Here is a 26,585-nt window from a genome sequence, read left to right on the forward strand (position 1 = left end):
CTCTTCAAGTTACTTTCCACTAATTATGGCATATATTTACATCTGCAAAACAGAAGATTTAAAAAAAAAAACACCAAGAGCCCCTTTATTGTGCAGATTGGCACCCCTATTTGAATTTCATAAACATTTAGTACTTCAAAGAATCTTAAAAGCTTGCTTTAACTACAATATGCACTGCCTGAAAGGCTAGCTGTTTGCATTGCAAATTCCTATGAATACCAGCATTCGTTTAAAAAAAAATTCAATTAATATCACCCACACAACTTCAGGTAACTACCACTGGTGACGTCACACAGTAGCTGGGAAGAAAGAGCCAAGGTCTCAGCCCCCAAGTACAAAGCAGCTGCTGCACAGGGCAGTTCTTGCCAATGGAGGCAGTTAATGAGCCCTGGGCTCCCAGCTGAGCTAGCCCTGCACACATCACATTCATCAGGTGTTCCAACCCTGGCCAGACCCCACCCTTTCCGAATCAGAAACAGGGCCTTTTTCTGGTCTGGAGTTTTTGTACAAGAAAAGTCCTATGTAGAATGACAACAGATCAGTTAACAGGTGTAGAGTTAATTCCCGCCACCCAGCGACATTTGATTTTTAGATAAACAACAAACTTTTTATTATCTGTGCATCCCAAAGACAGCATGGGACATTTGTGCACTAAAAAAGTGTATGTTGTTTACCCGAAATTCAAATGGAACTGGGTGGCCTGTATTTTTATTTGCTATATCTGGCACCTCTTCTAACAAATCATGTTTACCAAAAAGAGTAACAAAACTTGGGACCTACTCTCAAATCTCTATAAGAGATTTGTGCAAAAACTTTAAGAAGACATTTTCTGTGCAGGATAGTTGAAGAAAAAATGAAGTTGCCAAATAATACCCAGAGCATGGTGCGCAGAACAAAGGCAAAAGAAAAAAATTAATTTCCCTATAACTTAGAGCCCACTGACAAGTCCTTGAGACAAGGAGAGTGATCTTCCTCTAGAAACTTAACTGCTTCAATGTTAATACTTTGCTAAGAGCAAAAGGCAACTTAGCTTAACTTTCTCCCGACCTCCAGGATCCTGTAAATCTACTTCATATCATGTAAAAGTTCCTTTGGGAACTTTCTTTATCTCTACCCTCTCCTCCCACCCCAAGATATATGTTAGCAAACATCCTCCAAGCACATGGCCCACGGATATACATCTGGAGGGTCTGGTGACTAAGGTTTTATTAGACAGTAAGAAATGACCTTTTCCTAACAACAGCTAGCCCCTCTAGGACCTGGAAACCTTCTAAAATTCCTTAGAGACTTTCCCTATCCCTAACTCCTCCCAAGTTGAAAGTATTTAATAGGCCACCCCTCATAACCCCAATGCAACTTTTTGTGATCATGGGTCCTGTCCCCATGCTTTAACAAAACCACCCTACTTGGGGCTCCTGGGTGGCTCAGCTGATGTCCGACTCTTGATTTCAGGTCAGGTCAGGATCTCAGGGCTGTGGGATCAAGCCCCGCATCAGCTTTATGCTCAGCAAGGGGTCTTTTTGAGATTCTCTCTCCCTCTGCCCCTCCCCCTGTCTGTGCACCTGTGCACCCAGGCACGTGCTCTCTCAAATAAATAAATAAAATCTTTTTTAAAAGCCCACTCTATTTGCACCCAAGACGTCTCAAGAATTCTTTCTTGGCTGTTCCCTCCAAACCTCAACATTTTCACATCGGAGCTTAACTCTTTTTAGTAAAATCAAATGATGTACCATGTTTGCAGATGCATGTAAGAAGTCCAGAAGGATATGCGGCTGTAGGAAAATCTCCCTTTTTCTCCTATGGTCTTTTGATCTCCTTGGACTATTTGTAATAAACTTACATTGTTTTTTGTAATGTAAAAAGAAAATTAAAATGGGGTGGGTGGGGAGGATATACTTTAGGCTCTCCACCTGCACAGGAAGGAGGGATTTCATATATCACCAAGGGCCTAGGTCTAATTTTAGACAATTGACCAAGACCCCTGAGGGGTTTATGACTATGTCCAGATAATCCACTTATGCCCTGCAAAACTGGGTCTGGACATAAGAACCACCCAGATAGTGCTACCTTGGTTCTTTCCTTCTAGGGCTTTCTTGAGGTATGGTTACAGAGGAGCTAATCAAGCCGCCATCAAAGGGCAAATACCGGGGAGTACAAATGCCTCATCATGTGTTTGCTTGCCCCTGGACCTCTGGTTAGCAAGGACGTGGCTTAGCATCTCAGCCTGTAACCACAGCAGGGAGCAGAGTTAAACAGCTCCACGCAGGAAAAGATGGACCCCTGACCTGGCCTTTGTTAGCAACCACTGAGCCAAATGACCCACAACAGAAAGCATTATAGGAACAGCTGTCAGATGGAGTCTCCCAAGAGGTTCAAGGAACTTCCAATTTACATTCCGCCTAGATATGTGTAAGCGTTTGTCTCTGGACAAACGTCTACTTCCCTTGAACTCCTTCCTGCTCCCCTTCCACTGACCAAATTCTTTCAAGAGTCTGCTCAAATGCCAGGTCTTTGTAAGGCCTTCTGGAATGTTCTCAGGCCAAAAGGGTTCCTTCTACCTCTGGGCTCCCCACCTTTCCGTCACCGCTCCTATTCCATGGTGCTGTCCCTTACCTGCCTGTGCGTCTGCCATCCCATACCAAACCCTAAGATGTGCCTTTTACTTGGGTCTATTTTCCCAGCTCTGGCTCTCTAGGATCAAAGTAGAGTTCACTGAAGGTTGACTGAATGACTCACTAATGACGTGTATGCTTCTCACTAATGCAAATGAGGAACTATTGCTATAAGAACCTAATGAACCCCAGAGACAGCCCGGAAAAGCTTGGGTGTGAATCAAGGGGTCCCCCTGGCCTCAGTACATCCCTTCAGAAGCATCACTCATCCAACTACCAGATGCTTCCTCTATCAGCATGCACTGTCCAAGCCGGCTCCCTGGCAGGTATGTCCCGGCACCCGATGTACAGCAATTTCTCCAGGTGAACTGAATAAAACAAAATGACTTTTCAGCCAACAGACTTTTTGAAAAGAACTGTGAAAAAAATCTGCTATGTACGCGGCACTGCGGGATACACAAAAGCTACAGATGGGATCCCTGCTCCCTGGGGGAGGCCGGCAAAGAAGTTTAGGAGGCAGGGCTGGGAAAACAGGAAGGAAGCAATAACAGACAGCAGTCAAAGCAGAAAATGCTAACAAGCTTCAGATTATTTTTCTTATGAAATTAAACCAAAATGGATGTATGTGCAGGTTTACTGACTCTCCCTGCCCATAGCCCCCCCCTGCCCAATGTATCAGAACCTGCCTGTTAAGAGATGGTTTTTAAAAAGCAGACCATGGGTGAAGATGCTCATAAACCACAGTCTACCCAGAATACTTATTATGTATTAGCCTCAGAAATACCTCTGAACACAGTGGTTTGACTGGCTAATTTTCCCTCCACCTATCTCATGCCACCGCTCATTACCGGTCTTGAAATTTCAGGACTTAACGCTATTTTGAGATGAGACCAAACTACAGAGACAAGGAAGGTTTGTTGAACTGAAAGGCCCTTTCCCTGCTGATAGCAGTTTAAGACATGCGGAGCCGATCGTTCCATTTTGCTGACTTCCTTTCCATGAATAGCAATGGTTGCGTTTAGCTCCAAATGATAGACTCAAGTCTACAAGTCCAATCAAAACCAGGCAAATCCAATTAGACACAGGCTGCCACTCTGGAGGGGCCATTCCAGCGGCTTCCATGTGCACCCGGTGTCTCCTTACATAATGCCCAGTTGTTTTATTTATAGTGCCCGTCATTTTGTCCAACAAATGTGATTTCATTCCTATCAAGATAAAAGTATCTTCTAAAGGCTGCCTTCTGTCCAGATAACTTCCCTTCCCTTTCTCTGTTTTATTAAATCTTCTAATACCTACTCTAGTTAGTAAAACTAACTTTTCTTTTTCTTCCCCCAGAAAAACAGATTAAGAAACTTGAATAAATATAAATATATTTACCATTAATTGTTTAGGCTGAATGATCATTAATTCGAAGAATTTTAAACTATTTTATTTATTTATTTATTTATTTGACAGACAGCGATCACAAGTAGGCAGAGAGGCAGGCAGAGAGAGAGGAAGGGAAGCAGGCTCCCCGCTGAGCAGAGAGCCTTGATGCGGGGCTTGATCCCAGGACCCTGGGACCATGACCTGAGCCGAAGGCAGAGACTTTAACCCACTGAGCCACCCAGGCACCCCTAATTCGAAGAATTTTAAAAAGTAAAACTGTATGAATGACCACAGGGTAACATCAAAAGCCCTATTTTCTAAAAATATCACTACTGTAATAATAACTTGAGAAAAAGAAGGAAACATTATATAAATGTGTTTAAAATTTTTCTTTAAGTACAGGAGCCATATCCATGCAATTTTATTTTCATATTACTTACTATTCCAATCAAGGTTTAAGACTAAGTCTTCATCCTACTAATTATTCTTCTAAATCGCTTTTGGCTATGAGGTTATAAGTAACACGTGGCTTCCTTTGAAGCAGCATCCCCAAGCTCGACACTTTTGAATACCCTGGGAGGACAGAGAATTTTGAGGCCCCTTCAAAAATATTAGCTTCCCTGTGTTTCTTATTTGGTTAAACCCATAATTCTGTTCATTTCCTACAGTAAACCATACATAGCTGGAAATGAGCTTCTTTTAAAGGCAGCTGCGGTGGGACTTGGGTTTCTGTCCTTCAGGATTCATGAAGGAATCACACCCACACCTGGTCTAGCTTTGGGAATTCTATGGCCAATTTCAAGACAGTTGGCATTTTATCTTAAATTAGCTGCTTCGTCGGCCATACCATTGGCAACCCATCTGCAGGAGTCTCAGTGCTTTGAAATGGAGTATGAGTCTGCCCATGTGCAGGTGGACCTCTTCTGTTCCTAAGGCCCACGGAGCACCTGACTGATCACTGTTTCATAAGGGAAGAAAGGAACTCTGGTTTTCTGCCAGTGCAAGGGTCTGCCTCATTTATCACAAATCTGGTTCCACACTCCTCCTCGATCATTAACTTCAATGCTAGGGGTGCCCAGGTGGCTCAGTCGGTTAAGCGTCTGTCTGCCTTCATCTCAAGTCAGGATCTCGGGGTCCTGGGATCCAGCCCCACATCAGGCTGACTGCTCAGCAGGGAGTCTGCTTCTTCCTCTGCCATTCCCCCTACTTGTGCTCTCTCTGTTAAACAAAAGTAACTTCAATGCTAGCATCAAACTGTAATTTTTCTGAGATGTTTTAGGTAGGGATTCAAATTTAAGCTAAAATTAAAGAAAATGACTCAACTACGGCAATGGGGGTGCTGGTGAAGATGCCTTCAACGCTTGCTCAGGTGCTCAAGGGCAGGAGACAAAATCCGCATCTCTGGAGGGGCAGGCAAGGCACTTAGGGTGTCATCTCTAAGAAGCATCCTTGTTCTAGAACTGGTGAGGTGGGAACCTGTATAGGTCTTAGAATTGAGGGAGAACAGCATGTTCATCCTTGTTAATAGTTTCTGTAGAGAATGAGGAAGGATTAAAGTCAAAGACAGATGAAGAGGCAAAGTGACAAGAGAAAGTTGTTTTATTTTAAACTGTGCCAGGCCAGCCTGATGCGGATGCCTGCTCTGCTCACTCACGGTCCTGCCTACCTTAGAAAAAGCACATTCTGATGATCTCAGGATCCCACCTGAGTTTGCTGGAAGGAGCCATCTCCTCACCACAGCCCCCACACAAATGCGCACCAGAGCATCCCAAGGGGACCGGACTTAGCAAGAAACCGGTCTGCTTCCCTTCGGTTACCATCACTGGTTTCCAGCCAGATCAGGTCGGGGGAGGGGGCTGTGCTCCCTGCAAAGGCCACACGCACATTTCACGGAGAGGGCATGGATTCCAAAGTCCAGCCCGCCCAGCACTGATGGGCTGTGTGACTTTGTGGAAGTCACTCTGCCCCTCTGTGAGGCTGTTTCTTCATGCGGAAAGTGGGAATAATCACACGTGCCTCACAAGGATTCAGTAATATCAAGGACGTGCTTACGTCTGGCTCAGAAAAGACTCATTAAGTCACGTTCAACTACCTTTTTTTTTTTTTTTAAGATTTTATTTATTTATTTGACAGACAGAGATCACAAGTAGGCAGAGAGGCAGGTAGAGAGAGAGAGGAGGAAGCAGGGTCCCTGCCCAGCAGAGAGCCCGATGTGGGGCTCGATCCCAGGACCCTGGGATCATGACCTGAGCGTAAGGCAGAGGCTTAACCCACTGAGCCACCCAGGCGCCCCACGTTCAACTACTTTTCAAGAGAGAAGCCCCTTCCTTCCCATGCCCTCAAAATCCTTTTTCCTCTCTTTGAAGTCATGGTACAGTAAGAAGAATCCAGATCCTCTCTTGGTTCGAAAATCCTTAAAACCACTGACCGCTTCCTACTGCTGACACGATCAAACCCTGATCCTTTGGTTTTCCTAATTTTCCCACCCAGCCACGCGTTCCATACACGTGAAGACCCTGCAAGGTGCTGCAAATCACCTCCAGGTCTTGAAGGCTCCCAAACTCCCCCGAATGGGCCTCACCTGCCCCTTGTGTCTCGGTGCTCACGCTGGCCAGCCCCTTACCTACCATGCTCGCTCCTATCTCTCCCTACCCGAACACTGGCAGCCATAACGGCCAAAGAAGATGGTTGGTGAGTGACCGTTAACATCTTACTGGTGGCAAGGCAAAATGGTAGAAACCGCTTAAGGAAACAGCCTGGCAGTTTCTTAAGTTAAATGGGGAATTACCACATGACCCAGCAATTCTACTCCTGTGGGAAAAATGCCAAGAAAAACGCTGCAAACGAAACCGTAGGTCCACACACAGACTTGTACACAAAGACTTCAGAGCAGCATTACTCGATCAAAGCCTCAAGTGGAGAAACAGTCCACAAGTGTATCAACTAGTGAATGGATGAGCAAAACTGTGGTATGTCCGTATGATGGGCTGGTCCTAGGCGACAGAGAGAAGAGCTAACCAGTGGCACGCTGTGACATAAATGCCCCTCAAAAGGAATGCAAGGGAAGAAGCCAGGTACAAATGACCACACCCTAAAGAAGTCTACTCACATGAAATATCCAGAAAAGGCCAATCTGTACAGACAGAAAGTAGATTAATAGTTGTCTGGGGCTGGGAGTGGGAACAGGGATTGCTTGCAAACAGGCACAACGGATCTTTTTTGGAATGACACAAATATTCTAAATTTGATTATAGTGATGGTTATACAACTCTATAAATTTTTCTAAAAATCACTGCATTTTTTTTAAAAAGATTTTATTTATCTATTTGACAGAGAGAGAGAAAGCGAGAGAGGGAACACAAGCAAGGGGAATGGGAAAGGGAGAAGCAGGCTTCCCGACACGGGGCTCAATCCCAGGACCCCAAGATCATGCCCGGGCCACCCAGGTGTCCCTAAAATTACTGAATTTTAAGGTGCAAATTTTATAGCTTGCAAATTATACCTCAATAAGGCTCTTACTAAAAAAAAAAAAGAAAAAAAAATCTCACCAGATACAGAGCCATCCACAGGGGCCTTTGTGTGTCCCCCATCATTAAGGCATGAGAGACGATAAGGCTAACAGGGTAGGGGGCACCAACTGGCATCCTTGCCTCTGCCTGTCATTTCCGTATTGGGGCCTGAGTCCCTGGAGGCCAGTTGGGATCCCCCACCCTGAGAACAGTGGAGTGACTGCTACCTGGTGCCAGCATGCCGTTTACCTCGAGGTACAGACACTCACTCGGGGTTGCACTCAGTACTTCTTCCACAGCAAACTCCTGACCTTGTCTACCCCAACTGAGCCCAGGCTGCACGTGGCTTCTGTTCTGAAAACAGTTTTCGGGAGCAATCCTACGGGCAAAGCAAGAGTCAGCCTGATTTTGACAACCTAGAGACTCAAGGCACTTTGAGACAGAGGGCAAAGGGGGAGGATAAAGATCGGGTGTAGGATCTCTGTTGTCATTTACTGAATTCACACAAAACCAAGAAAATCTGCTAAGCAAATTGCTGATACACAAAATATTTCAAAGGGAATGTCAGACCTGCTTAAGAAACAGGATATCCTGATATCCTGATATCCAAGGATAGATATTCTAAGTATAATGTATTCTCACTGAGGTATTAGAGGAAGCCAATGAGACTTCAAATTCCCGCAAATTATAAACCTAATTCAAATGGCCTTTCCTCATCTAACATTGTTGAGACCAAATGTCTTACAAGGCTAAGTACTGCTTATAATTATACAAAAGGTGTGAAGTCTTCCAACACAATTCATAGAAGTGCTCAATTTTAATCCTGCAAATGTTAATTTAATAAATTTATATCTAATCTCAGAGCAACTGTTTCTAAATGTGGCCCTTTCACACCAGGGACCACACCCTACACATCCTCAATCTAGACCTCACTACTTGGGGACCCATGACCAAAGGGCCCCATCACTGAAAGCATTTATTAAAATCATCCCAAGCCAAATGGGAAATTTTGGAAGCAAAAACAAGACCGACTTTCTAAAGACTTTCCATTCCACTTTATATCCAAATAACATGCCCATTATAAGAAATCTTATTAAAAACCAATACCGTTTCATTTGAAAATACTGAAAACAGTTTCCTTTCATCATATCCAACCATAATTAACCTGAGTAGAACGGCTTCTTTTTCTATCCTTCACAACAGTGGCTTTCAAACTTGTTCATCTCAGGTCCCCTTCCCGCTCTTAAAAATCCACTGAGGACCTCAAAGAGCTTTTGTTTCTGCAGGTTGTATCTATCTAGACTTTCTGTATTGGAAATTTAAACGGAGAACATTTTAAACATATTTATTTCCTACTTAAAAAAATAAACTACATCTTCTTCTTTTTTTCTTAATTAGACATACCCAGGCTGTCAAAAACAAAAGAAAACTTGGAAGAGTAGTACTGTTCTACCCTTTGGAAATGTATTTAATGTGTGCCTTTCAGGAAAACACCTGGATTCTCACACATGCTTCTAACTGTCATGATGCATTGTTTTGGCTGAAGTACACAAAGAAAATCCAGCCTGACATAAATCAGGAGCTAGAAAAGGCAAGAGTATTTTCATAGGCTCTTTAGATAACTGTGGTCATTTTTCTTTGATACTACAATAAGACAAATCAGCTGAGTGTCAGGGCACCTGTGTAGCTCAGTCCGTTAAGCATCTGCCTTTGGCTCAGGTCATGATCCCGGGGTCGTAGGATCGAGTCCCGCATCGGGCTCCCTGCTCAGTGGGCGTCTGCGTCTCTCTTTCTCTCTTTCGCCCTCTGCCTCTCCCCCTGCTCCTGCTCTCTCTCAAATAAATAAATAAAAATCTTTCTAAAAAGTTAGCTGCAGTGTGGGATCTGAAACTGTATCAATGAACTTTCCAAACGCTATTACATGAAAAGCCACTGATTTATCTTACATAATACAAAAATAATAAGAAAAATAATAATAACTTTTGTCAATATGGCTGTGGATGCCACCAGAAAAGGCTGTTAAGTATTGAGAAGTTGTCAAGTTCACGGAGGTGGATAGGAGCTTTCCAAAATTCTTATTTTTACTAGAAAGCTGGAATCTTCTCTTTGGCCATAAACAGAGTCAGTTCCTTTCCATGAAGGGGCAGGCCGGCAGGCTCAAGGCATTCGTTTGCAATGTGGCCTCTAGGTCCAAGACATCAAAAACTTATAAAGGACGTCTTTGGTGTAACTAGTTCTCTCTCTCTTTCTCTAAATCGTGTGTGTGCACCCACTGATTAAGCCGAAGCCTCAGTGGTTTCACCCTCAAGCGTGTGTATTGGCAGCCGGCACGGGCCAAATAATGCCTCCGTGTCATAGTGAAAATCGCTCCGGCCTTCTCAGCCCTTGCAAGGCTACTGGTGAACTCCCTAGGGGTCCCTAGGCCATACTTTGAAAGCTGCCGTGTTACCCCATAATAACTGACCTCCAACCACCGTTCAAATCACAAGGGTCAGCACCCAATTTAGAAAGATATTACTGCTTGTTCAGGTTATCCACACGTATGACGCATCCCAAGAACCTTAATGTAAGTAGAAGGCTAGTTCCACAACCCAAATTCAATACAGAACCATAAAAAATGGAATCTAGTTACCACATAAGGATACAAGACACTAAACATACTAAATTTACTAGGGAAGTTCTCCAAGAAATTTAAAACATGTATTTTTCCTTAATTTATCCACTTGTTTTCCCATTTGTTGGATTTTCTTATACAAGGCGTTTGCTCAGTATTGGAGAAATGAAGTGTCCTCTGTGGACAGATCCTCCCCACCCTTCCCAGTAGCTGGGGTTCACAGGGTGTGAAGCAGCCAGGAAAGAGAGCAGAGGCACCACCACCAAACCTAATCTAATCGCAAGGCCCAGGGCCATCTTGGAGTCTCTGTTTTCTTAGCTGGACCTGAGGCCAATTCCACTTACCACTGTGAGGACTGGAGAAGTGCATGGAAGTGGAAAGCCTGAGCACAGCCCCCAGCCCCCAGCCCCCAGCAGGCATTCATTCAATAAGCGGGAGCCACTCTTAGGAGTAGGGTACCCTGGAGGCAGGACAGGCCCAGAGGGGAGCAGGACACACATCCAAGTGATCATGACCCAGCATGGGAACTGATTAACTATAAAATACACTGGGAGTAAAATGAAAATCGATGATCTGTGTAAGGGGTGGAAAGTGCCATGATATGGGAGCCACCACCCCAAAGGAGGGAGGAGCTGGCCCCAAGGGAGAGAAGAAACAGTAACAAGTCCATGAGACACACAGAGCAGCCGGGCACAGGGCAGCTGGCGAGGAAAACACCCTGCCACCTGCTCACTTGGGGCCTTGAATGCCACGCTCAGGCGTATAAACATTGGAAGAGCTTTTCTTTTTATTTTCCTAGAGACTGAAGCCTTATGAAGGGTCATTGCTAAAAGGTCCTTTGGTGTCTGGCTGCCTTGGTGTCCTCACCTCTCATACACACAAATCACACTCACGCCTGTGACCTGTTGGCTGTCCCCTGGCCTGAGGGTGACTAGTGGAGAAAGAAGAGAAAAGCTTCTCTCAGAGGCCGGGGGACAGCAGCAAGTCCCCGCAGCTGGGGAAATCCGCCCTTGCTGTTTTAAAGCCCAAATAAAGCACATACTGGGCGAAGCCATTTTGTATTCTCTCTACCACTTACAAAATCTGGAAGCGTGAAACCTTATCTCCACTGCAGCCCCAGTCCACCTCAGGTCCTGGGCTCCAGTGGAATTTCTAGGTGGCTTCGCTTAATGGAGTGAGAACAGAAGGAGGGTCCGCCCTGTTTTCCATCACAACCGCAGCCATCTGTGAAGTCTCCAGCCATTGCCTGAGCGAGCCCAGGAGCCCAAAGAGGCCTCCCGTCTCTTCTGCTCTTGGGCGGGGACACCACATGCTGCCTCTGCCTGGGTGTGTCTGGACCCGAGGGGGGACCACAAGGCCAGCCTGGGGACAGCCCCCCAGGTGCAGTTAGCAAGCACCCCACAACCAGCCACGCTGCTCCGCACTCACCTACGGGAGGCGCCCGTCTGGACGAAACCCACCGCCACCACAGCAATGTCTTACTCACCCAGAATTTTACGAGGAAGAAGGCATTTTGGGGGCCTTTTCCAAACAGTTCCTTTAAGCCACCCTTCTTTTCAGGAAATTTGTCATAGATCTGACGAATGTCCACTGACTCGAGCAATGGGTCACTGTAAGAGTGGTTGGCATGCCCAATGTGCACGAAGAGGTGTTTGTTGTACTGTAAGAAACCAACAGAAACATTCCCATTACAACCCCTCTGGTCAACCGGGCACATCCCTCTTGAGGTGGAGGAGGGGCAGCAGTCTCAAAATCCCGGACTTAGACCTTAAATGCCTACAGTCCGTGCCTTTGAAAAGATGAAGATGTTAAGAAAAACCATTATAGAGTTAAAAGCATCATTGTCTTTTATTGACGGGGTTATCTATTTTGGCTCAAAAAGGTTTTCATAGAGTAGTAAATACAACTAAAGTTACGTGACTACCAAACCAAGAAACTCTTCTATTCACCCAGTTTCGCCTGACTCAACTGAACAGGACAGCAACACCCTTTGGAGCCCAATATTTACAGCTCAGCCCAACGAGGAGTATGTGTGTGGTCGGTCAACTAACATCGTCATCCACAATGTACTTCTTGCTCCGGCTCCCCCAGCAACAACACGGACACGGTTCTCTGGGCAATGGTAGCCACCTACTTCCTTCAACAGGAGTTAAGAGTGCTGAGCCTCTCGCCAGTCCCCTTAGTAACCAGTGTAGAGCTCCTGCATAGGGGCTGGTCAGTACATGGCTGTCAGTGCAAAGTTAGGGTCAGGAGAAGAGACCATGGAGAGGATTCAAGGTCACATGGGGCTGGTAATCAGAGAACACAGGTCACTCATTTGCAAACCAACCAACCAACCAACCAACCAAAACCCGGTTAAGTCATATAACTTATGAAAGAGACCCTTTTTTCTCCTTGCTTTGGTATAAAACATGGTTAACTAGACCACAAAGTAGTTATCCAAACCAATGGTTCTCAAGGAACATTTAAAAAATCATGAATACCTGGGGCCATCCAGACTATAGGGGAATCCCAAAAAATGAGGCCAGGCATCAGAAATTTTTAATGGACATAAAAGGAATTCCAGTATGCAGCCAGGTTTGAGAACTGCTGGCCTAAACTTTCTACTCCAGACCCTCCATGCCTGCCTGTCAGGCTAAGAAGATCGTAACACCAACCTAATGAGACACAAGGACATTGGGGGATTGTGGGGAGATCAGAACCCAACAGGGCTCATGTAAGACATTCCATGTCCCTACTTACCTGGCAGTCCCTATTTGCTTTTCAAGTTTAAGTGTCTATTTCTCCAACTAGAGTCCTTCAGAGTACTAATGCCATTAGCAACGAGAAGTCCCAAATAAAAGGTGGCTTTGCCCACTGAAAATTAGCTAAGACGCTGGGCAAATGCCACCCCCCCACCCCGTCTGTAAAATGGGGAACGTGCTGGCCTCTGCCTCCTAGGGATGGTACGGGGTTTACATGAATAACTTCATATAAAGAGCTAACGAGAGTTCACAGGTTCAATGAACAGCAAATGATAAATGTTGGCTATTATTATTGCTTTGTAAAACCCCCCTTCTTTCAGCATAGTTAAAAAACATTTCTTGGGCTCCTGGGTGCCTCAGTCAGTCGTTAAGTGTCTGCCTTCAGCTCAGGTCATGATCCCAGGGTCCTTGGATTGAGCCCCGCATCAGGCTCCCTGCTTAGGGGGGAGCCTGCTTCTGCTGCTCTCCTGCTCCTGAGCGCTCTCTCTCTCTCTCTCTGGCAAATAAATAAATGAAATCTTTAAAAAAAAAAGTTCTTAACTTGGTATAACCCAAAGTTTCCACTCGTTGTGGTCACAAAAGCCTCTAGATGTATCCTGAAGAAATGCTGGTTTAAATCCATGACTTGCTACATAGGCATGAGATCTCTGGCCACAGGGCCAATGGACAGGAGGCTCCAAATCCCATCCGATGTCAGTTGTCCATGGTACCGGACACCCGGGGATGGTGGACAGGGCCCGGCATCTTCTGGGAGAGGGCTGAGCCCCTCTCCTGCTCAACCATCAGAGTGATATTTCTACCAGAGCTTCAAAATCTCTAAGAGGTATCAGGTGACATGGAAAAGGGGAACCTGTGAAGATCTGGCACGGATCCAGCCCCCGCCCAGCTAGCTGCTAGCTTCCAGGTGAGATGGAGGGCTGGGAACCACTCTGCAGGGACAGAGTCTGCCTGTAATGGAAGAGAACTTTTAAAAATAAAGTCAAAGCCATTGCCAGGTTGGGGAGCTGAGATTATGGGGTACAATGGAAGGCCCCTGACCTTTTTATAAATGTTTCCAAATGTTGCTGTCACATCATCTTTTCAGTTATATGCCAACGAAAGCCCACAGAAATGTATGAGGCACTCCTGCTAACGAGCTTCCATTCTCATTAGTGGGCAGGAGAAAAAACAACACAGGCCAAGTTGGGGACACAGACGCTGGTGTAAAGGCAGCCGGAGAGGCAAAGATGAACGAGTAGTGTGTGCCCGTGTCTAGCTCCCTTCGCCCCTTCTCTGCTTCCCCACCATTCTGAGAGCTGCGGGCAGAGGGCGTTGTTCTTTCATCATCCAGATGACGCGCCTTCTGCATGTCCATCCACCCAACCCTTATTACTAACCTCTGCCGGCAGCAAGCTCCCAGCGCCACCCAGCCCCATCTGGGAGGTACCATTTCCGTCCTGTGCCACCTGCAGGCAGGGAGTTTATGGCCTGGGAGTCAACACGAGCAGAGCTCTGGGGCCACCTGTGGCCAGTCTGTCTGTTGACTACCATGCTCTGAGCTCCTCCTCCTTGGCAGCTGCCGACAGGCAGGCAGAGCTGGGGATGGAGGTGAGCAGCCGAGACTTGTGGTCTTTTTTGCTCCCGACATCCAAAGGCCCCTGCAGTGTCCTGCTGGAATGCAGGACCTCTATGTGTCAAGAGGACAGAAAGGCAAAAGGGCGGGCAGTATTTACCCCACCTTACCTGGGGCCGTGAAGATATGGCTGAAAACCAAAGTGCTGAGTGCCAGGCACCAATACGCTCGCGCCCGAGGGGAATTGTAATCTGTTTTGCTCGTATGAGCAATGGGGACACGGGATGCATAATTCACAACAGGACTGGGGGGGAAGGCATGGAGGGTGCTTGGCGGAGGGCCTGGCATCTAAGAAGTACTGGATGAATCGTAGCTGCTAAGATTTCTATTGTCGTGGTTTATTATTACATGAGATTACTAGATCCTGGGGGAGAAGAGAAGAACTTCCTGCGTCAGCTACCCCTCCCACCTAGCAAAGAAAACACAAACACAAGTAAGCCAGGAGCTAGAAGCAAGCTGTGAAGCCACGTGACTGTTCAAAGCCTTGGTTCTGGCCCTCTCCTAACAAGCTTCTCAGGCTGTGGGCCTCTCCTGCGTCCGAAGGAAGGAGAGGAGCCGGGCCCATTCACGGCTCTGTGTAATATGCTTTCTCTCTACGTGACCTCGGGTAATCCTGGCCTCGCAATGACACCGTAGGGACATTTTACTGAAGTCATTACACACGGGGAAATGGAAGTTCAGAAATGTACAGAGTTGCCTGAGGTCACACTTCCGGGAATAGTCCTGGAGTTTAGAATAAAACTTGGACGTGTCAGCGACCCAGCCCGTGCATTTGCTGCAAATGTCAACCACATTGTCTCGGGCAGAAAGTGCCTCGACCCTTCTCACTCAGATCCACGTTTTCTGAAAGCTGATTTGAGAAAAAAAAAGGGGGGGGGTGGAATTAACTAGCATTTCCAAAATTCTAAGAAGTTAAATTAGAATTCAGGATAAACATAAGGATTCAGAGATGCAGCCGACAGGAGTCTTCAAAGGTTTCTATTTTGAGGGAGTTACCTTTGTGCCCAAGTGGCTGAAATGAACTGAGAAGGGCAGGCTGTCTTTGCCAAAGGAAACCGGGCACTGCCTCCCCGAGGCTGGTGACGTGAAACCAAACCCTGACTGCTGGCATCTGGGTGCCTTTATTCCTGCCAAGAGGTGACTTTGTTTCTAAGAATACAAAGGACTAAAGAAGGTATCCTGGAGACCACAGCAGTGAGACAAACAGCCCTCCCTCTCCCCTTAATTCAACCTGGGTAGGCCAGGAATCCCTCTGTCCCCAAATCCAGAAGACCGAGAAGAAGAAATTCACCCGATATGTTTGGGTTTAAGTTTTGGTAAAATCAAAACTCGGAAGAAACCATCTGGTAAGGCTCTAACTACTGGCCATCCTGTCAGTCCTCCTTATAAGGGAAGAAGGCTAGAGTGTGTACCTTATTTCCCTCTCTCCTTCCCAAATAAATCCCATTTTCTTTTCAGCAATGCTGGTTTCCCCAAAACCAAAAGTGAAGCACAAAACCAAAGAAGGGCAATTCTATTTTACAGGGCAGGAAACAAATGTTTGCAAAACAACACCAACAGCAACAACTAAAATCCCAAGTGCTGGGGGCAATATATAAGCAGAAACAGAGTGAATGTCAAGAAGTCATGTGTACGAAAGCCCAAGACTACATTTCTTGTTTTGATTTCCAAAACAGAGCTTAACACTGGTTTGCTCAATTACAAAAAAAAGTCTCCTTAGGCACTCAGATGTGTTGACTATTAACATATCAATGACAACAACAAAAAAGGTACTCATTGTGCTTATTTCTTTTATGGATTTCAGTAGAACCAACCAGCATTCCTGACACATTCTATGGTAGGCACAGGGACTCCATGACCTAATAGTACAAAATCCCTCTCTTCAAAGAACCTACAGAGTTGAATGTACGGAGCTAGCTTACTGCCTCTACAGTCAGAATCACATATTTGCCCATGTAAATATAATGTTCTCAATGATTCCCACAAAGAAGATTGGGAATAATGACAGTCAACATCCCCTCTCCTACACATCACGTGACTTAAGGCAGCATTCGCCTGCTCTTTTCATATGAATGGCTGTATTCTCCACACTAAACATACAGTGGTACCCGTGAGCAAGGAGCACCCATGTGGAACTCATTTGAAAATGTCCCTCAAGTTTCACAAGTCTAAGGTGGAAACCATGATGAGAACCAAGTTCCCCAATGCATCTGAGAGTAGAACACAGACTTGTAAGTTTCAGAAAATTATCCTTCTTGCAACTATTAAAAGCTAGGCACAGGAGGGTGTTTTCACAAAATGAGGGACTATGTGGCAAGAGGGAGATGGGGCTCTAATCCAGAAGAGGGAGCGAAGAATGCACCAGCCCAGTAGCTGGGTGGCTGACCTGGACGGCAGCCAGTCCAGGGTGCATGAGAAGCTAGAGGGCTGCTGGAGGGGTGTCACCAAAGGGACAATGGACCTGAAAGATTCTGAGTTGTCCGACCACCTGGAGAAGAGTATGAGAACTCTCTTAGAAACATTGGAGATGAACATCACTCGGCATCAGGGAAATACAAATCAAAACCACAATGAGATACCACCTCACACCAGTCAGAATGACTAAAATCATCAAGTCAGGAAATGACAGATGCTGGCAAGGATGTGGAGAAAAGGGAACTCTCCTACACTGCTGGTGGGAATGCAAGCTGGCGCAACCACTCTGGAAAACAGCATGGAGGTTCCTCAAAAAGTTGAAAATAGAACTACCCTACGACCCAGCAATTGCACTACTGGGTATTTACCCTAAAGATACAAACGTAGTGATCTGAAGGGGCACGTGCACCCGAATGTTTATAGCAGCAATGTCCACAACAGCCAAACTATGGAAAGAACCTAGACGTCCATCAACAGATGAATGGATAAAGAGGATGTGGTATATATACACAATGGAATACTATGCAGCCATCAAAAGAAATGAAATCTTGCCATTTGCGACGATGTGGATGGAACTAGAGGGTATTATGCTTAGTGAAATAAGTCAATCGGAGAAAGACAACTATCACATGATCTCCTCGATATGAGGAAGTGGAGATGCAACATGGGGGATTAGGGGGGTAGGAGAAGAATAAATGAAACGAGATGGGATCGGGAGGGAGACAAACCATAAGTGACTCTTAATCTCACAAAACAAACTGAGGGTTGCTGGGGGGAGGGGGGTAGGGAGAGGGGGGCGGGGTTATGGACATTGGGAAGGGTATGTGCTATGGTGATTGCTGTGAAGTGTGTAAACCCGGCAATTCACAGACCTGTACCCCTGGGGATAAAAATACATTATATGTTTATAAAAAATAATAATAAAAAAATTAAAAAAAAAAAAGAAACGTTGGAGATGAATCCGTATAGGTACGTAAAAACCAGACAAAAGAAGAGACAATAACAAACCCTAGGAAAAAAAGTTTTACCATCCAGGAAATGGTTCTAATACATCACACATGAACCATGCTGTATGTGACATTTACAGGCTTGTAATACAAACACTGAGTGTTAATTAAACCAAAAATTGTGATATTACCAGACTGGGGAATAGGAAGGGAAGAGAACAAGTTCTCAATTTATTTAGAGAGCTAAGTCCTGGTCTTCCACAGTAAGAAGCCAACAGAAGCTGTCCGAAATTAATGGGTTGAAATACACAGCATGAACATGTTTTTTTGGAAATACGGAGATAATACAGGAAGAAATGGTTGAAAAGCTGTTAAGTAGCTGTCCCTAAGGAGTAGGACCGGGAGGTGAGGAGACATGGGGCAGAGGACTGCTGCTTTCTTTACCGGCCGTGAGTCTGGTTCAATTTGGTTTATATACAAAGCACATGTATGACTTTATTAAATTAAATAAACAGCCAACTGAAAATGATGCTGGAACATCACGGAGTTTTTTGAGGAAGAGAAACAACTATAAAGGGAAACAAAAATATTGAGAGTTGTGCTTCAGGATGTTTATTCTAGCTGGTCACAAGTTCCCTTGGCTGGAGAGGAACTTGGTCAGATCACAAACTCTTCCTATGGCTCAAATACTCAGGACGGCTGAGCAGAAGCCGGGGTTCTTGTCTGCCTGCAGGGGTCACCAAAACACCAACACCCCCCACCCCCAGCGAAACCCCACCTGGATGAAGACTGTCCCACAGCTCAATCTTAAATCTCAGATTTCTCTTCTGACTTGGGAAAATGCTCATTTGCTTTTTTCATGGTTATAATCCCTGCAGTCATTCCTCACAGCAGTTGTAAACAGCGACAAAGGTGAATGTAATCCTTAAAACTCAAAAAGTTACTCGCGCTGGGCTATTTAGCTACCCTGGGGGTTTAACGAAGGACTTTTCCTCCTTTTCCAAATCTGTTCTAAGGTCACTTTCTTTCCAGCTCCTGCCTCTCCTCCCCTCCCTGCTGCTTGGGGAGGCTGCAGAGAAGGCAAGGAGCACTGGAACTCTGGAGTCAGCTGGGGTCCAAGTCTGAATCCTGGTGCAGGGGCCACTTCCTAGTGGGGTCATCTAAAATGAGCAAGTTCAGGGGTGCCTGGGTGGCTCAGTCAGTTGACTGTCTGCCTTCGGCTCGGGTCATGATCCCAGGGTCCTAGGACTGAGCCCTGCTTTGGGCTCCCTGCTCAGAGAGAAGCCTGCTTCTCCTGCTCCCACCCACCCTGCTTGTGTTCCCTCTCTCACTATCTCTCTGTCAGATAAATAAATAAAATCTTAAAAGGTAAAACAAAATAAATAAAGTAAATAAAATGGGCAAGTTCAGCGCCCGGGGGCAGCGTCCACATCCATAATGCAGGGGTAATCCTAGTACCTATCTTGAAGGAGTGGTACAAACATAAAGTGAGATAACGTGTGGAAAATACGTAACACTGTGCTTGCACGTAATTTGTTACTATTATTGCCAAGTAATCATGATTATTTCTTTACTTCAGACAAAGATCATGTGAAATTAAGATTATCCTTCTGATAGCCACGAAATGGAAAATACCAAAACATAAAGCAGAAATTAAAAGAACACGTGAGACACACAGGGTGATTCCTCCTTGTTCACTACTGTAATGTGGCGGGGGGGGGGGGGGGCGGTGATGTGCACCAGGTGCACCCAGAGCCTGGAGTGATCGGGCTCCCGAATTTCCCTTAGACACGTCAATGCCCGCTCCCTGAAGCACGGAGAGCGTGCCCTTGAAAGTGCCCATCACCACTGAGGAGACACACCGGAACAGCCCAACTCCCAAAAGCGGCCACTGGGTTTTCTTTTCTTTCTTTCCTCTTTTTCAAAAGCATAGCTAATAGGTTCTATTCCAGAGACCCCTGGTGAGGCAGCTCGCTTTCTGTGAAAAAGGACAGAGAAACCCAGACAAATCTTCCGGTCCTTGGCACTGGCGCCGCTTCCTCGGACCGGAGATGCACTACCCCATCCAACATGAAGGTGGCGGTCTTCTCCCAAACTTGTTTCAAAAATTCCAAGTATCTGAGGAACGCAGTAAAACCTTGAAAAATGACGGCTGTCAAATAATACCAAGAGGAAAAATTATAATCCACTTAGGAATTTTAAGAAACCAAGACAAATAACTCATGTCAAGGGGGGCTAATGTACAAGTCAGAACAGATCACCTACATTTGTGTGCTGTCCCTCTCCTGCCTGGGCTCTGTCCACACCCCCCCAGGACAGCCCTGGCAGCCTGTGATAACTCCCGGGCCCTGCAGGGACAGGTAGTGGCTGTGGGGCCAAGCCAAGGAGAGGGTCCTGCACATTCAGTGCTGGGGCCAGGGTGGGGCAGGGGGAAGCTGGGCAAGTGGTGGGTGCGGCTGGGTTGGGCTCCAACTCCAGCAGGGCCTCTCCTCATCTAACTGCTCCAAGGCACTGGCCCTCTTCTGGCTACCTGGCACCCGGGCACTGCTTCATCCTCTCCCCTGTGCTCCTCTAAAAAATAAACAGCATTGAGAGCAAAGAATATGGAGCAAAAATCAGTCCTTCCTGCTGGGATCTCATACCAGGAGGCCACACCTCAGTCCTGCCTCCCACTTCCACCACCACCTTCGCAGAGGGGCTGTCTTCCCCCACCAGGGTGCGGCTGTAAGAGCCCACGGGCCACGTGCATGGACAGCAAGTGGGAAGGCAGGCGCGTGGGGGGCCAACCTGCCAAGGAGAACAGATGGAGCCTGGCCGGGCCTCTGTGAAACGTCCATAAAACCCAGATTTCCAGATGCTTTCAATTGCCTCGTCCCCCTGATGGCAAGGAAAACGCAGGGAGAGAAGCAGCAGCAAGGATGGCTCAGCCGCTGCACAGGGCAGAGAGGAGAAAACCACACCACACCACACTGCGCCAGCCTCCCAGCCCCCAAATGCTGCACAGTTTGTGTCCTACCCGAAAACTCGGGGGGTGGGGGGTGGCGGCACATAAACGCTGGGCACAGCCCACCATCAGACCTGCTCTGCTGTAGGCTTCCTCGGAGACCTGGGAAGCCCGGAGGTGCTTTCTGACCATTCATTCTAAGCACGGGTGCGTCCATTACCAACACAGGGAGCAGAAGCCAGGTTTGCTGCTGTTTCTGGGGTATGCAGCCCACGGCAAGCTGCTTAACCTTCCTGGGTCCTGGCTTCCTCACCTGAACATGGGGCTGTCACCTGGCCTCCACGGGTCCACGGGAAGTTCCAACGACTGAGCAAACACGACAGTCCTGTATGAGCCCCAGCGTGCCGCATGGGTGCTGGTACCCAGGTGTACTATTAACGAGATCCACCCGCAAGCCATAAATGGGGGGTGGTGGTGGTGGTGGTGAAGGGGCCTCTTTCCGAAGGACCAGAAACCAGATCTGCCAAGACAGCCATCTCCCCATGAATCCATGAATGCACTGCCTCCGGTGTCCACAGCAGCCGGTTTTGGAGGCTTCTCCAAATCCTGTCCTTCTCCACCCGGTCACAACACGGGCAAGGGCTCCCCTAACCCTCTGGCGTTTCTGCCTTGCTGCTGACTGCACTCCTGTATTTGTCCAATCTAGTCCCCACTCAAACCACCTGCCCTTCATTCTGCCACAGGCCTCATGGATTTCAGACTTCCTGAGAGCTTCGCAGGTCCCATTTTCCCAACCAAAACCAGGTTCTGTGATCTAACAAAGGAATTTCGGTTGATCTGTGACTTTAGGCCTTGGAAAGGAGCTATAAAAATAGGAAAATTAAATCATTCGTGGGGTCACACTGACCAACTGCCTTTCTGGAAATGTAAAAAGGGATCTGCGGGACATGTCTACAGAACTGCAGGGTGTTCTCCCTCAGAGGCCTGCCCTCGCCTTCCCCGGGGGGGGGGGTGCTGGGGAAACGTCCTTCTTCTCGGATGATCCTTCCATGCCTGGTCCCCTCCATGTCACACCGTGAGAGAATCTATGAAAAAGCACCTGCTTGGTAAGGAAGACCTCCCGAAACGCTGGTTATCGCTGCCACCTTCCCTCCAGCTCCTTAAACCACGGGCGCTGGATTCAGACAAACTTCCTAGCTCTGCCGTCGATGAGCTGATTCCTGGGCTCAGTTACTTAAACTCTCGGAGCCTGTTTCTAATACCCACGTCAGCAGGTTTATTTCGACGACGAGAGGCAAGAGCATGGTCACACGGCAATCCTGCATCCTCTCTGTTCCACGGCTCCTCAAATGACAGCACCGTCCCTAGTCCCCAGAACAGTCATGTCCACTACGCTCTTCCCCCGACAGCTAATCAGACCCAAGGCCTTTGATGCCTCTCCCCTCAGACACTCCCTATTTTCTGTACCCCTTGGGCCTGGCCAGGCCACTGCCCTGGTTTGGTCCTTGCCATCCAACACCTGGATCAGACGGTCACTGCCCCACCTAGCCACTCTCTGACCTGCTGCCACCGTCAGCTTCCTAAAACACAATCAGATCACGGTTTCTCTTTCAAAAGGGGAGTGAGATTCGTATTTTGCTACATATGTATTAAAACCTCTGGAAAGATTCATAAGAGGGGTGTCTGCATGGTTCAGTCCATTAAGCAGCTGTCTTCAGCTGGGGCCACGATCCCACGGTCCTAGGATCGCGTCCCCTATCGGTTCCTGCTTGGCGAGGAGTCTGCTTCTCCCTCTGCCTCTGCTGGTCCCCCCGCTTGTGCTCTTTCTCACACACACACACACACACACACAAAACCCCACAAAAAACAAAAAACAAAACAAAAAAAACTCCCACAAGAATCTAGCAACAGTGGTTAGAAGGAAGGAAAGTCTCTCTCCATTCTTTTATCCTTTTATGCATATCAACTTTGGACTGTGTGAATTTATTACATACTCAAATCATCATTAATTTTAAAAAAATTATTCTGGTTTCCACCTGAATTTCAATACGGTCCAAATCACCCAGTGGGCATATCCTCTCAAACCTGGTTTCTTCCATGTCTCTGGCCCAATTTTCAGCTACCTTACTACAAGATGTTCAGGTCACAAATACACTCGTGTAGTCCTCAACATGGTCCAGGGATGCCGCTGTAATGGTCAGTGCCGCACACTGAGACCATTAGAGCCCTCATACAGACCGGAGTCAGGCTGAGAACCTCTGCCCCGAATCTCACATTGCTACTAGGGTATCAGCCTTCTGGAACCACTGGAACGAACATGCTGCCGCTACAGCACGATGGGGAGACGTGTTCTAAAGTCCAGGTGGAAACGCTCCTCGCTTCTTTCGCTTCTTTGCCCCAAACCCCGAGAAGAATCACAGCCCCAGACACTGGAAAAGGAGCTCAGGGAAAACCCAGCCCGACCTTCTACCCAAGGTGAAAGGCACTGTGACAGCCAGCCCGGGCTTAGGGAGCTCATATGTTGGAAGCAGCTGTCTTTCTGTTTGAAGAATTTCTTTATTCCTTCAAAAGTACAGGGAGGTGGTTAAGAACAGAGTGGAGCCAAACCTTGGCACGGCCACTTCCTGGCGATGGCTCCTGGTAACGTACCCTCGTGTTTCTGAGCCTGTTCCACTACTGACAGACTGCAGAGAAGCACAGTATCCACGTCATCGTGCTTGGCATAGCGTGCTTGTCACACAGCTCAGGAAGTGCTGGCGGCTGTCATTACTGCTACAATATATAAAGGTATTTCCTCGAGTGAGTGCTGCTGTGCCTTCCCTGTTCAGGTCTGTTCCTATACCCACCACAGCACGCACCTCCCTCTTCTGCAAGACCCTGCTGCTTCAAAATCTAGAGAGAAGCACCTCCTTGTCCCTCCCTCTCCGTTCCACAGTTTTCCCTTCTCCGGCTATAGGAACTCCGACCTAAGGCAAGGCACACACTCTCTTCTTGCTCACGGTGCTGCTCGTGCTGGCATCCAGAACGCCACAGGCACGAAAGGAGCAACCCTGTGCCTGGGAAGCCTGAGCCAGGGTTGGGGGGTGGGGGGGGGGGTGCCACAGCTGTGGAGCGGGTCGGGGCTGGGCTGCGGGAGGGCTGGAGGCACCTGCCACACACCCGGGGTAGGGGTGGAGGAATCCTGCTAGGCTTCATCAGGAAAACCACTCCCCGTGCACACGCAGAGAGCCCAGATTTTCAATGGCCTAAAGGAGCCGCTGCCTCACTTGGCCAGATTTCAGGCAAGGTGCTTTTAAATGGCCCACGCTGGGTGGGGGATCTTCCACTCAACACTTGAAGTCCTTGGATATGTAACACTGAAATCCTGTAGAAAAGTGTATTTTCAAGCATTACTAACCACTTCCAAAATAGTCTCTGTTGTTTAGAGTCTTCCTTCCTTTCTTCACCCTCTGCTGTTTTTCTCTTAGCTTCAAGCGGAGCCAGAGGTAACAGAGGGACCGATTTGCTGGTTTTCCACCAATATAAACAACCACTGATTTGGGGGCAACGCTGCCACCTGGTTGGTACACAATGCGAAGCCAGCAGGGGGCGTTCAACCCCCAGACGACTCTTCCTCGGCGTCTCGCAGACTCCCAACCAACCCGCGACTCCTCAGATAGGAGCGGATCCTGCAACCTTCTGGTCATCCTCTCAGGCTGCCCAATCAGCAGACCTGGGCCGCCATCCGGCTTTCAGTGGCTGCTGACTGGCTACCCCGGAGGCAGGCTGTGTCCCGGGATGAAATAAAATGATGCACATTGCCGGCTGTCGCCACTGCTATCCGGCGGGTCTACTGGCGTTAGCGCCGCTAGGGACAGTGGAGTCGTGACCAAGTCTTCAGTGGTGGCAGTGGGCACACGCGTCGTAAAATGAAGAATGATTTTCCAAGGAGGCCACCCTAGCCTAGGGACTAGGCGAACCAGGTCCTACACAAGTGTGTGTTCGAGCCCCGGCCCCGGAACTAGCTTATAGCTTAGACGAGCCATTGCTCCAGGCCTCTTCCGTAAGAAGAAAATCACCATAAAAAGAAAAAATCACCTACCTCACTGAAGTGTGATAAAGATGAAAGAGATCATTAATGAAAACTGGCACAGCACCCAGCCCGTTAATGTGTTTGTTCAGCGTTTGTCACCATGACCCATGACCTCACTGACTCCAAAGAGCCCAAGCCCTTAGGAGGAGGTAGGGGGAAATGTGTGTGTGTCTGTATGTACACAAAGATTTGTGTACATACACAACACAAAGTTGAAATTGTTTGGGGACCTTTAATTACTTGTCCCTTTGCTGGCTTCCTTATCGAATTAACAAGCTTAAGGTCTGATGCTATATTTTAAATACTGTACATCCAACTTTGGTAAAAGGTACCAGTGGAATGTATTTCAGATGGCTTTAAGTTCTCCTGTTGCTGGAACAAAAATAGAGTAAAATTAAAGTCTGAGAAGCCATACAAAGTCCGACAGCCCAAAGAATCCATCCACAAGCTCCAAGTTTTTCAGTGTGACCTTGGTCCTGAAGTGTCATTAAACACTCACTCTTAACAGCACCCTGTGTTTGCAAAATAAAGCGCCCATTGTGGGATCTTAGAAGCTGGTGCTTGGAACCCTGTCATTGTGCTTTAAATAATTTTGTGAATTATTAATTTCGATGAATCCCATTTCGAGTAATCACCTTTTTTTCCCAAGGTTCCCCCCATTTCCTCCTTCCACAAGAGCCGTCCTTTAGGCCCTTAGATTTCTACTGAAATAAATTCCTATGCCATTATTCATAATCCCCTGTGTATTCATTTGCACACATTAAATTCATTTGTGTAATTCTGCCAAATAAGTGTTTATAACACAGGAATGTGAGAAGCCACATCAAAAATGACATGAATATTATAATGTAACAATATAATGTCACAACAGTGACAGACCTCTGGTGGCACAGTCTAATAGACCTAACTGGGTGGCTCATCAGTTAAGTGTCTGCCTTCAGCTCAGGTCAAGATCCCAGGGTCCTGGGATCGAGCCCCACATTGGGCTCCTTGCTCAGCGGGGAGCCTGCTTCTTCCACTCCCCCTCCTCTCTGCTTGTGCTCTGTTTCTCAATCTCAAATAAATAAATAAAATTTTAAAAAATCAAATCAAATCACGATACCTAAGTCATGATCCCAGGATCCTGGGATTGAGTCCCACATCTAGCTCCCTATACAGCAGGGAGCCTGCTTCTCCCTCTCCCCCTTCTTTCTGCTTGGGCTCTATCTCAAATAAATATAATTTTTTAAAAATGAAATGAAATCATGATACAAGCCAAAAACCATCAACATATATATTAGAAGGTATTATTACTTTCTGAAATTATATATTTTTAATCTATAGAGCAAGTGATTTTCAAATGGTAAAGAAGGGCCGTTACTCCACGGAAGCACTCAATGTCACCTTATGTAACGTGTGTGTCCCTCTCACGTCCTCTGGAACATGGGCTCAGGGAGAATGAGGTTTAGCTCCCTAACACCTGGAAGAGTGGCTGCCATGTAGAAAATGTTAAAATTATTTGTTTGAATGATTCCAATTTCTTTCAGTCCCCAACTCATGCCCCTGCTGAAGTATAATTATGTTCTCAAGAGGCCCAAAGGTGCTGACTCACAGCAGGTCTTGCGTTTACGTCAGGGCCTCTGAAGGCTGGTGCTCAAGTTCAATCTTGAGAGCCAAACCTTTCCATTAATCAGTAGAAGGCCACATCCAGCTGAACCAGCTCGATTATCATGCAGACTCCTAAACATGGCTGAAGTATGAAGGATCTC

At 47.0% G+C, this 26,585-nt stretch overlaps 1 protein-coding gene across 1 annotated transcript in view; it reads right to left on the bottom strand.

Annotated features, from left to right (window-relative positions):
* The window catches only part of TEAD1 (TEA domain transcription factor 1), a 254,396-nt gene that overhangs the window by 22,117 nt on the left and 205,694 nt on the right, over positions 1–26,585 (bottom strand). The window contains exon 10 of the mRNA XM_080815981.1: positions 11,590–11,763. Coding sequence (XP_080672107.1) covers positions 11,590–11,763 — 174 coding nt within the window. The remainder of the gene's footprint in view (positions 1–11,589; positions 11,764–26,585) is intronic.

The sequence above is a fragment of the Martes martes genome, assembly GCF_963455335.1.
Source record: "Martes martes genome assembly, chromosome: 10".
Classification (NCBI taxonomy): Eukaryota; Metazoa; Chordata; class Mammalia; order Carnivora; family Mustelidae; genus Martes; species Martes martes.